The 11,513-nt window shown below is 43.3% G+C and overlaps 1 protein-coding gene across 1 annotated transcript; it reads right to left on the reverse strand.

Annotated features, from left to right (window-relative positions):
• Positions 1-4,476: 4,476 nt before the first annotated feature.
• On the reverse strand, positions 4,477-9,419 carry LOC109897475 (sphingosine 1-phosphate receptor 3-like). Its single transcript, XM_020491965.2, has 2 exons — positions 9,082-9,419; positions 4,477-8,022 (listed from the first exon to the last, which is right to left on the reverse strand). The coding sequence occupies exon 2, from the start codon at positions 7,891-7,893 to the stop codon at positions 6,700-6,702; it is 1,194 nt and encodes a 397-aa protein (XP_020347554.1). The 5' UTR covers positions 7,894-8,022; positions 9,082-9,419; the 3' UTR covers positions 4,477-6,699.
• Between the last annotated feature and the right edge of the window lie 2,094 nt (positions 9,420-11,513).

Here is an 11,513-nt window from a genome sequence, read left to right on the forward strand (position 1 = left end):
GCTAGCCTTGGCTTTTCTAACTGCCTGTGTATAATGATTTCTAGCTTCCCTGAACAGCTGCATATCACGGGGGCTGTTCGATGCTAATGCAGAACGCCATAGGATGTTTTTGTGTTGGTTAAGGGCAGTCAGGTCTGGGGAGAACCAAGGGCTATATCTGTTCCTGGTTCTAAATTTCTTGAATGGGGCATGTTTATTTAGGATGGTTAGGAAGGCATTTTTAAAAAATATCCAGGCATCCTCTACTGACGGGATGAGATCAATATCCTTCCAGGATACCCCGGCCAGGTCGATTAGAAAGGCCTGCTCGCAGAAGTGTTTCAGGGAGCGTTTTACAGTGATGAGTGGCGGTCGTTTGACCGCTGACCCATTACGGATGCAGGCAATGAGGCAGTGATCGCTGAGATCTTGGTTGAAGACAGCAGAGGTGTATTTAGAGGGGAAGTTGGTTAGGATGATATCTATGAGGGTGCCCGTGTTTAAGGTTTTGGGGAGGTACCTGGTAGGTTCATTGATAATTTGTGTGAGATTGAGGGCATCAAGTTTAGATTGTAGGATGGCTGGGGTGTTAAGCATGTTCCAGTTTAGGTCGCCTAGCAGCACGAACTCTGAAGATAGATGGGGGGCAATCAGTTCACATATGGTGTCCAGAGCACAGCTGGGGGCAGAGGGTGGTCTATAGCAGGCGGCAACAGTGAGAGACTTGTTTTTAGAGAGGTGGATTTTTAAAAGTAGAAGTTCAAATTGTTTGGGTACAGACCTGGATAGTAGGACAGAACTCTGCAGGCTATCTTTGCAGTAGATTGCAACACCGCCCCCTTTGGCAGTTCTATCTTGTCTGAAAATGTTGTAGTTTGGAATTAAAATGTCTGAGTTTTTGGTGGTCTTCCTAAGCCAGGATTCAGACACAGCTAGAACATCCGGGTTGGCAGAGTGTGCTAAAGCAGTGAATAGAACAAACTTAGGGAGGAGGCTTCTAATGTTAACATGCATGAAACCAAGGCTATTACGGTTACAGAAGTCGTCAAAAGAGAGCGCCTGGGGAATAGGAGTGGAGCTAGGCACTGCAGGGCCTGGATTCACCTCTACATCGCCAGAGGAACATAGGAGGAGTAGAATAAGGGTACGGCTAAAAGCTATGAGAATTGGTCGTCTAGAACGTCTGGAACATAGAGTAAAAGGAGGTTTCTGGGGGCGATAAAATAGCATCAAGGTATAATGTACAGACAAATGTATGGTAGGATGTGAATATAGTGGAGGTAAACCTAGGTATTGAGTGATGAAGAGAGAGATATTGTCTCTAGAAACATCGTTGAAACCAGGAGATGTCATTGCATGTGTGGGTGGTGGAACTAATAGGTTGGATAAGGTATAGTGAGCAGGACTAGAGGCTCTACAGTGAAATAAGCCAATAAACACTAACCAGAACAGAAATGGACAAGACATATTGACATTAAGGAGAGGCATGCTTAGTCGAGTGATCAAAAGGGTCCGGTGAGTGGAGAGGTTGGTTGGTGATTTAGACAGCTAGCCAGGGCATCGGTAGCAAGCTAGCATAGGATGGAGGTCTGTTGTTAGCTACCTCTTGCGTTCCGTCAGTAGATTAGTGGGGTTCCGTGTGGTAGAGGGGATTAATCCAAATCACACAACAACAACAAAAATAAAAACAATAGATATAGTTATAGAGGCCCAAGAAGAAAACATAATAATAATAATAAAAAAATAAAAAAATATATATATAAAAAAAATTGTCCGATTGTCTATTCAGATAGCAGCCGGTAAGACAGCTAACGGTTAGCAGGCCGCAGATGGGCGTTCAGGAGCCAGCCGAATAACTCCTTCGGGTAGATAACGTCGGCAGTCCAGTTGTGAAGGCCCGGTGGGGCTCCGCGAAAGCAGTAAAACGGGTCCGGATAGGTGACTGCAGCCCAGGTGTGATTGATGGAACTCAGGAGTGATTGACGGAGCTTGCTAGCTCCGGAATAATTGATGTTTGCTCCGGAATCGACGAAGGCCGATAGTCACACGGATAGCAGCTAGCTAGCTGTGAGATCCGGGTATGAATGTCCAGAGAGCAGTCGAAATCCAGGGACATGGAGAGAAAAATTGGTCCGGTATGTTCCGTTCCGAGCCGCGCTGCGCCGTACAGAACTGGCGATAGATTTTCGAGCTAAAGGATAGCTGATGACCACAAACCGTGGTTAGCTGAATACTAACGATTTGCCAGTAAAGGAGCTAACTAGCTTCTGAACTAGCTTCTGGCTAGTTTCAGGCTAGCTTCTTGGAGTTTCTGGCTAGCTTCTTGGAGGATTACAGATCTGAGGTAAATAATACTTTTTTATAAATATACATTGGTGAGGCGGGTTGCAGGAGAGTGTTTTGAAGATGAGTTGATGGAAAATAAAAATAAAATGTATGTGAAAAAGTTGTAAATATATATATATACAGGACACGACAAGACGAGGACAAAAGACGTCTGAACTGCTATGCCACCTTGGTTTTAATCCGTTCTGTTAATCTGTTAACGGGATCGATATGACAACAGCCAGTGAAAGTGCAGGGCGCCAAATTCAAAACAACAGAAATCCCATAATTAAAATTCCTCAAGCATACAAGTATTTTATACCATTTTAAAGGTAATCTTGTTGTTAATCCCACCAAAGTGTCCGATTTCAAATAGGCTTTAGAGCGAAAGCACCACAAACGATTATGTTAGGCCAGAGCCAAGCCACAGAAAAACACAGCCATTTTTCCAGCCAAAGAGAGGAGTCACAAAAAGCACAAATAGAGATAAAATTAATCACTAACCTTTGATGATCTTCATCAGATGACACTAATAGGACTTCATGTTACACAATACATGTATGTTTTGTTTGGTAAAATTCATATTTATATAAAAAAAATCTCAGTATACATTGGGCGCGTTATGTTCAGTAGTTCCAAAAACATCCGGTGAATTTGCAGAGAGCCACATCAATTTACAGAAATACTCATCATAAATGTTGATGAAAATACAAGTGTTATACATGGAATTAAACATATACAGCTCCTTAATGCAACCGCTGTGTCAGATTTCAAAAAAGCTTTACGGAAAAAGCAAACCATGCTATAATCTGAGAACAGAGCTCAGAGAACAAATACATATATCCGCCATGTTGGAGTCAACAGAAGTCAGAAATAACATTATAATATTCACTTACCTTTGATGATCTTCATCAGAATGCACTCCCAGGAATCCCAGGTCCACAATCAATGTTTGATTTGTTTAATAATGTCTATCATTTATGTCCAAATAGCTACTTTTGTTAGCGCATTTGGTAAACAAATCAAAACTCACAAAGCGCATTCACTAGTTCTGTTACAGACTGTAGAAACTTGTCAAACGATGTATGGGATCAATCTTTAGGATGTTTTTAACATAAATTCCAACCGGAGAATTCCTTTGTCTTCAGAAAAGCAAAGGAACGGAAGATACCTCTCATGTGAAATGCGCGAGACCAGCACGTGACTGCTGCCAGACCTCTGACTCAATCCACTCTCATTCGGCCCCACTTCACAGTAGAAGCCTCAAACAAGTTTCTAAAGACGGTTGACAAATAGTGGAAGCCTTAGGAAGTGCAAGATGACCAATATCCCACTGTAACTTCAATAGGGGCTGAGTTGAAAATCGACCAACCTCAGATTTTCCACTTCCTGATTGGATTTTTTCTCATGTTTTTGCCTGCCATATGAGTTCTGTTATACTCACAGACATCATTCAAACAGTTTTAGAAACTTCAGAGTGGTTTCTATCCAATATGAATAATAATATGCATATATTAGCAACTGGGACTGAGGAGCAGGCAGTTTACTCTGGGCACCTCTTCATCCAAGCTACTCAATACTGCCCTGCAGCCATAAGACGTTTTAAGGCATATTGAGCAGGGCTAGAGGCTCTACAGTGAAATAAGACAGTAATCACTAACCAGGACAGTAATGGACGAGGCATATTGATATTAGAGAGAGGCATGCGTAGCCAAGTGAACATATGGGTCCAGTGAGTGGTTGGGCTGACTGGGAACTCGGCGATTCAGACAGTTAGCAGGCCGATGCTAACACGATAACAGTTAGTAGGCCGGGGCTAAACAAGCTAGCAGTTAGCAGACCGGGGCTGATAACTCTTAATCAAGAGACTGGCATGAATAGTATTTATATCAGCCCTCTGATAGCAATTATAAGGAAAACGTCCCGCTCTGTTCTGGGCCAGGTGCAGCTTAACTAGGTCTTTCCTTGCAGCACTGGACCACACGACTGGACAATAATCAAGATTAGTCTAAACTAGAGCTTGCAGAATTAGCTTTTTTTAGTGTGGTGTCAAAAAAGCAGAGCATCTCTTTATTACGGACAGACCACTCCCCATCTTTACCACCATTGAATCTATATGTTTTGTATTAAGGCACAAGGCGATACCCAAATGCAGACACAGGAGGCAGATGGTTGGAGTCTTACAATGTTTATTAATCCAAAGGAGTAGGCAAGAGAATGGTCGTGGACAGGCAAAAAGGTCAAAACCAGATCAGAGTCGAGGAGGTACAAAGTGGCAGACAGGCTCGTCATGAATGCAGGCAGAATGGTCAGGCAGGCGGGTACAAAGTCCAGAAACAGGCAAGGGTCAAAACCGGGAGGACTAGAAAAAGGAGAATGCAAAAAGCAGGAGAACGGGAAAAACGCTGGTTGACTTGGAAACATATAAGACGAACTGGCACAGAGAGACAGGAAACACAGGGATGAAAACACTGGGGAAAATAAGTGACACCTGGAAGGGGTGGAGACAATCACAGGAACAGGTGAAACAGATCAGGGCGTGACAGTTTTGACCATGACAGTTTACAATCTAAAGTAACGCCAAGTAATTTAGTCTCCTCAAATTGTTCAACAGCCACACCATTCATTAACAGTTGAGCCCAAAAAGACCATTCCCACATTTGTAAATATTAGTAAGCTAGTTATTCACACATTTATAAACAACTTTTAAAGTATATAATAATGATTCATAAGATAATTCATGAGATGTTTAATATAGTTCCTTATAAACCATTTACTAATAATTACTGACTCATTTGTACTTTATAAATGTTTTGAGTGGCCAGTGTAATTTCTCACAAAAAGATGGACATGCCATTCATTGGTAGACATTCCAGCAGTACCTGATGCAGCCTCCCTTCTCTAATTCCTTTCTTTCCCCACTAGGTAGCAGTGTGAAACAGATTGAGTTGTTGAAATGCGTCATCCTTTCATGATATGCAAGATTAATTTCTGAAAGAATAGCATGCAAATTTTGTGTGAACGGGTTGAATGAATGGCCTGGATATTTTATATGAGGATATTAAACGGTATCATCTGAAGAGTTAATAAACCATTAAAATATACCTTTATTCTGTCTCATTAATGATAGTATGTTTATTATCTCGTGGATTAGGATCCCTGTTAAAATTGGGATGATTAAGGCTTGGGATATGGCCCTTAACTAAAACAAGTTCAAATGTAACTTGTGTCATGTCTACATACAGTAGCAAATTGAATTAAAACATAATATTGTGAGAAAACATGCTGCAATGTTGTTGTGTGCAGTAACTACTCTGAGAATGCATTACATGAGAGCCTAACATACAAAACCACGAAAAGCTACCAATGCTTATGAAGCAAGAATCGTTTTTATTCAATTGGTATGTAATGGTTTTAGACACCACACCACTCAAGATTTAAATGTAACTTAGTCCATTGTTGGTTAAATAATTTGTGTTGTCTTGCATCTATGTTGCTGAGAGTTACCATAATCGATATTGACACGTTCTTTACTCTGGCAGTAAACTTCAAATCATTACAAAATCAATATTTTACTCACTATACAGTTAAGGCATACACACAAAGGATTGTCACACAGTTCATAGCACTAAGAAGGCCTTGGTCTTCATTGAAAATAAATACCCTGTGCTGACATAGAAAGGGAAAGGCAGGTGAATCAGAAAAACAATAGACTGCATGTGCAATACACAGTGATCCTACTTTTAGTTGCACACCACCCATCCTCTATTACACACATATAAACAGTTTATAAGCAATTCATCCACTGATCCAACACTATATATAGTTAATAAAGCTATATTATGCTCTATTACAGGGCTGTTCAATTCAAAACACTTCTGATTTTTGTTTGTACCTGGTAGTCAACTGCACTCACCTGGTGTCCCAGGTCTGAATCAGTCCCTGGTTAGAAAGAGAAGATGAAAAACAGAAGTGTTTTGGCCCTCCAGGACCAACATTAAACAGCCCTGCTCTTTTGCATGACTTGGTAACATTTTGCATTGTGTTCCATAGTTATGTAAATTATGTATTAGGTACAAAGGTTCAATGTAAGTCCTTTGAATGTATTTACAGAAGGTTCATCAGTAGAAACCTCATCCAAGTGTTTACCCAAGGTCTCCTCTGTCATTACTTTCACCAGTACATACTGAAATTGTCTCATTGTTCATGCCTGTACAATGCCCACACACAGCATTGTCAGCTAGCCATGTCGTGTGAATCTAGCCTGGTCCAATATCTGGATGTGCATTAGCCAACTATGACAAACATGGCATGACAACGATAGTCAGAGTAGTTGGCTAGACTACTAGAGCGCATACATATCTGGGACCAGTCTACAGTGAATTAGCTGTCCAGTCAGAACTTGCTGAGGGAGGGCAGTGCCCCAGCCTTGACCAGCACCGCTGACAGAAGGTCGGCCGGTCCAGAGAGGTGTGGCACCGTGGGGGCGGAGGGGTCTAAATGCTGGTTGTTAGAGTTCAGGGGCGTTGCAATCTTCCCCCGGGTCAGAGACTTTGCCGCCCCCGTTATCCCACTACCTCCTCCCCCCACACTGGACTTGCTGTTCTCAGCCGTGGGGATGACAGTCCCCAGGTGGGGGTTCCCTGCCATGGGGGCTGGGGCCTCCAGTTGAGGCTGATAGCAGCACAGCAGCCTGAAGAAAGCTGCTCTCATCTCCCTGCTGGACAGGGTGTAGATGAGGGGGTTGAGTGCTGAGTTGAGCACAGCCAGGGCAATGAACCAGTCCACATGGTAGAGCACAGGGCACCGCTCCGGACTGCAGCCCACGTCCAGTAGCAGCAGCAGGAACAGCGGGGCCCAGCACATCACAAACACCCCCAGAACTATTACCACCGTCCTCAGCAGGGCCAGTGAGTGCTCCGAGGGCCTGCTGCTAACCTTCCGCCCGCTGGACGTCACCAGCCGGTAGATGCGGATGTAGAGAATGATGATGGCCACCAGCAGGGCGCTAAACACGCTGATGCAGAAGGCCACGTAACTCTTGTCATAGAGGGGCAGCACGGTAGAGCAGGAGGCCAGGTGCTCCAGGCAGTTCCAGCCCAGGGAAGGCAGGGCACTGAGCAGCACCGACACGGCCCAGCATGCCCCCAGCAGCCCCAGTAACCTCCCCCGCCCCGCCTCCTTGCACAGACGAACCATGGTCATGTGTCTCTCGATACCGATGGCCAGTAGGCTGAAAGTGGATGCACTGAGGGCCACGAACATGCTTCCCTCTCTTGCCAGCCACTGGGCCGGCGTCAGGAAGAAGGTACTGCTACCAGAGGTGAAGATATTAACCATATAGGCCACCCCAGCCAACAGGTCAGACAGGGCCAGGTTACCGATGAGGAAGTACATGCGACTGTGGAAGCGTTTGTTCCTCCACAGCGCCAGCAGCACTGTGATGTTCTCCAGCACGATGAGGACACAGATGAGGAGGAGGACAACAGTCTTACAGGCCGCACTGCTCCGAGGTCGACCCCACTTCCCAGAGTGGTTGTAGTGGGCAATGATAACAGGGTTCATCCCCTCCTCAAACACGTTCTCCATCCTGTCTGTCCCTGGCCTTCCCTCGTCACACAACAGAGGGCGCCAGAACACCACCGACTGTAGACAGAGGATCTACTGGCAGTGGACTACTTTATCTGGCACTGTTGGTATCACACTCTTTATAGGGACCTGTTGGATAGACTGCATTAAAATGTATTTCACTAATTCAGTAGGAACTTTATTATGAATGAAGGAATTGCTAATATGTTGATTTAACCCATGAGATATTCCATGCCAGAGGTTAAGAATTAACTGACAAATCTCATGTCACATCTCAGGTTAGTTTGAAAACTTTTAGTAGGCTGCAAAGGCATGCTATAGGCATGCTTCATAATGAATTACATTTAAGAACAGGTTTTCTACATCTTGATGTTATTCAAAACATTTGCATTTGTATTAAAAAATACATTATTGAAGACTGTAAGTTTGGTGGATAATTATTTCCCCTATGTTTGGATAGAATGTGTTACTTCCATTCTGCCCATCTTATTAGAATAAGAACTGACAAAGTAAGATGGTTCATTACTAATGTGTTTTCCAGTAATCCCTGGAATGAAGTAGTTATTTTTTCCCTTACTATAAAAGATTGCTGTCAGAGTGCTGTGTAACTCCAGTACACTGTAGTATAACTGCAATTAAAGTGCAGAATAACTGCAGCGTGCTGACAATACTGCTGTTAGAGTGCAGAAGACTTACACTGTAGTATAACTGCGGTACACTGTAGTATAACTGCGGTACACTGTAGTATAACTGCGGTACACTGTTAGAGTGCAGTATAACTGCAGTCCAATTGCAGTACACTGCAGTTATTACTGCATCCAAAATACCACAGTCGACTTCAGTTACTGCACTTTTACTGCACTTTAAAAACTGCAATCTTTTTTGTAAGGGCTGTTTTGAAACTGCAGTAAAAGTACATAATCAGCGGTTGATAGTTGTATTTTGGACACAGTAACTGCAGAAAAACTGCAGTGTACTGCAAAATTACAGCAGTGAAAAAACGGTGTTATTTTGGACGCAGTATTTACAGCATACTGCAGTTATTCTGCACTCTAACAGTGTACCGCAGTTATACTACAGTGTACCGCAGTTATACCTCATACACAATCGTTTTTTGTAAGAGTTCGCTGTAAAAGTATGAAATGGTCCATTATTAAAATTAGGAACATCAGTCAAACCTAGACCTACCTGAAGGACTGTTTACATTTTCATTTGAGATAGTAAGTGTGGATACGTTCATATAACCCCTTGACAGATGTGTTGGTTCACAATCCCTGCTTCAATATCCAAACAATCCTCGGATTACGTGGTGGCATCGATTCTATATTTTATCGCGGACATTCAAGTAAACTATATGAATATGCCTGTAAATGATATTCCCACTAAAATGTCATTCCGATAAATTAGCTATAGCCCACAACTCCGAAACAGTCTTCTCACATCCGTCAAACTTTTTAGTGGTCCTTTATTCAGCGACTTCTCCCTTCTCTGAAACGTCCAACTCTCACGTCTCCCAGTGCCAAACTGAATAGGGCGGGATCATTCCATATTCCCCAGCTACATGTCATGACTGGAGGTCTGGATGAAACCAAATCAAATCAAATGTAATTTGTCACACGCGCCAAACACAACAGGAGTAGTAGACCTTACAGTGAAATGCTTACTTACACGCCCTAACCAACAATGAAGTTTAAAAATAACACAAAAAAAACTAAAATAAGAAAAGGAAATTAAAGTAACAAATAATTAAAGAGCAGCAGTAAAATAACAATAGCGAGGCTATATACAGGGGGTACCAGTACAGAGTCAATGTGCAGGGGCACAGGTTAGTCAAGGTAATTGAGGTAATATGTACATGTAGGTAGAGTTATTAAAGTGACTATGCATAGATAACAGAGTAGCAGCAGTGTAAAAGCAATTTGATTAGATGTTCAGGAGTCTTATGGCTTGGGGGTTGAAGCTGTTTAGAATCCTCTTGGACCTAGATTTGGAGCTTGCCATGCGGTATCAGAGAGAACAGACTAGGGTGGCTGGAGTCTTTTTGGCCTTCCTCTGACACCGCCTGGTATAGAGGTCCTGGATGGCAGGAAGCCCAGTGATGTACTGGGCCGAATGCACTACCCTCTGTAGTGCCTTGCGGTCAGAGGCCGAGCAGTTGCCGTACCAGGCAGTGATGCAACCATGCTCTCAATGGTGCAGCTGTAGAACCTTTTGAGGATCTGAAGACCCATGCCAAATCTTTTCAGTCTCCTGAGGGGGAATAGGTTTTGTCGTGCCCTCTTCACGACAGTCTTGGTGTGCTTGAACCATGTTAGTTTGTTGGTGATGTGGACACCAAGGAAGGGCATAACGGGATTTCTTATAAGCTTCCGGGTTCCGAGTCCCGCTCCTTGCAAGCGCCAGCTCTACCCTTTAGCTTAGTGCGGCTGTTGCCTGTAATCCATGGCTTCTAGTTGGGGTATGTACGTACAGTCACTGTGGGGATGATGTCATCAATGCACTTATTGATGAAGCCAGTGACTGATGTGGTGTACTCCTCAATGCCATTGGAAGATTCCCGGAACATATTCCAGCCTGTGCTAACAAAACAGTCCTGCAGCTCAGCATCTGCTTCATCTGACCACTTTTTTATTGACCGAGTCACTGGTACAACCTGCTAGAATTTTTGTTTGTAAGCAGCAATCAGGAGGCTATAAATATGGTCAGATTTGCCAAATGGAGGGCAAGGGAGAGCTTAGTATGCGTCTCTGTATGTGGAGTAAAGGTGCACTGGAGTTTTTTCCCCTCTGGTTGCACATTTAACATGCTGGTGTAAATTTGGTAAAACATATTAAAGTTTCCCTGCATTAAAGTCCCCGGCCACTAGGAGCGCAGCCTCTGGATGAGCATTTCCCTGTTTGCTTATGGCGGTATTCTCAACCAATTTGAGTTACCAGAGACCAAAGTCGGTGTGATGCTGATGTTTGACTCAATAGCGCAAGATACACTGAATCCCTTCTTACTGTAGCTGGGCTGGAGATGATTTATTTTGAATTACTCAGGTATTTGTGTGTTTTGTTTCTTTAGTCAAAGTTTTTTGTTTTTGCACCTTGTCGGCACCAATACATTATACATGCCGAGGTAAATTACTAGTTTGAGGCTAGAAAACACACGTATCTGTCTCATTGAATGTGTCACCCTTTAGGTGTTGATGGTAGCCTACTATACATACAGTAGTGCTATTAAAATGATTGCCTCTGTCTGTCTCTACTTTCAGCAAAAGGTCTTATGCACCGTGTGAGTCATTCCTGAAATCAAATGTTGTCCAATACCACCACAAATAATCCGCTACAAACACAATACAGAACAAAATGATTCACTTGGATGAAACAAACACGAGACAATATAAAACAAACAACACAACATTGATCGTTGATTTAGCTGATACTCATTTCCAGAGAAACTTACAGTAGTGAGTGCATAATCTTTTGTACTCCCCCCTATACTGGTCCCCCATGGGAATAGAACCCACAACCTTGAAGTTGCAAGCCCCATGGTCCACCAACTGAGCCACACAGGATGACTACTCCACACTTGGCTCTCTCCCATATTGTGTTGATAGTCCAGGCAGCACCTTCCCT

The sequence above is a fragment of the Oncorhynchus kisutch genome, linkage group LG10 (genome assembly GCF_002021735.2).
Source record: "Oncorhynchus kisutch isolate 150728-3 linkage group LG10, Okis_V2, whole genome shotgun sequence".
In the NCBI taxonomy this organism is placed as follows: Eukaryota; Metazoa; Chordata; class Actinopteri; order Salmoniformes; family Salmonidae; genus Oncorhynchus; species Oncorhynchus kisutch.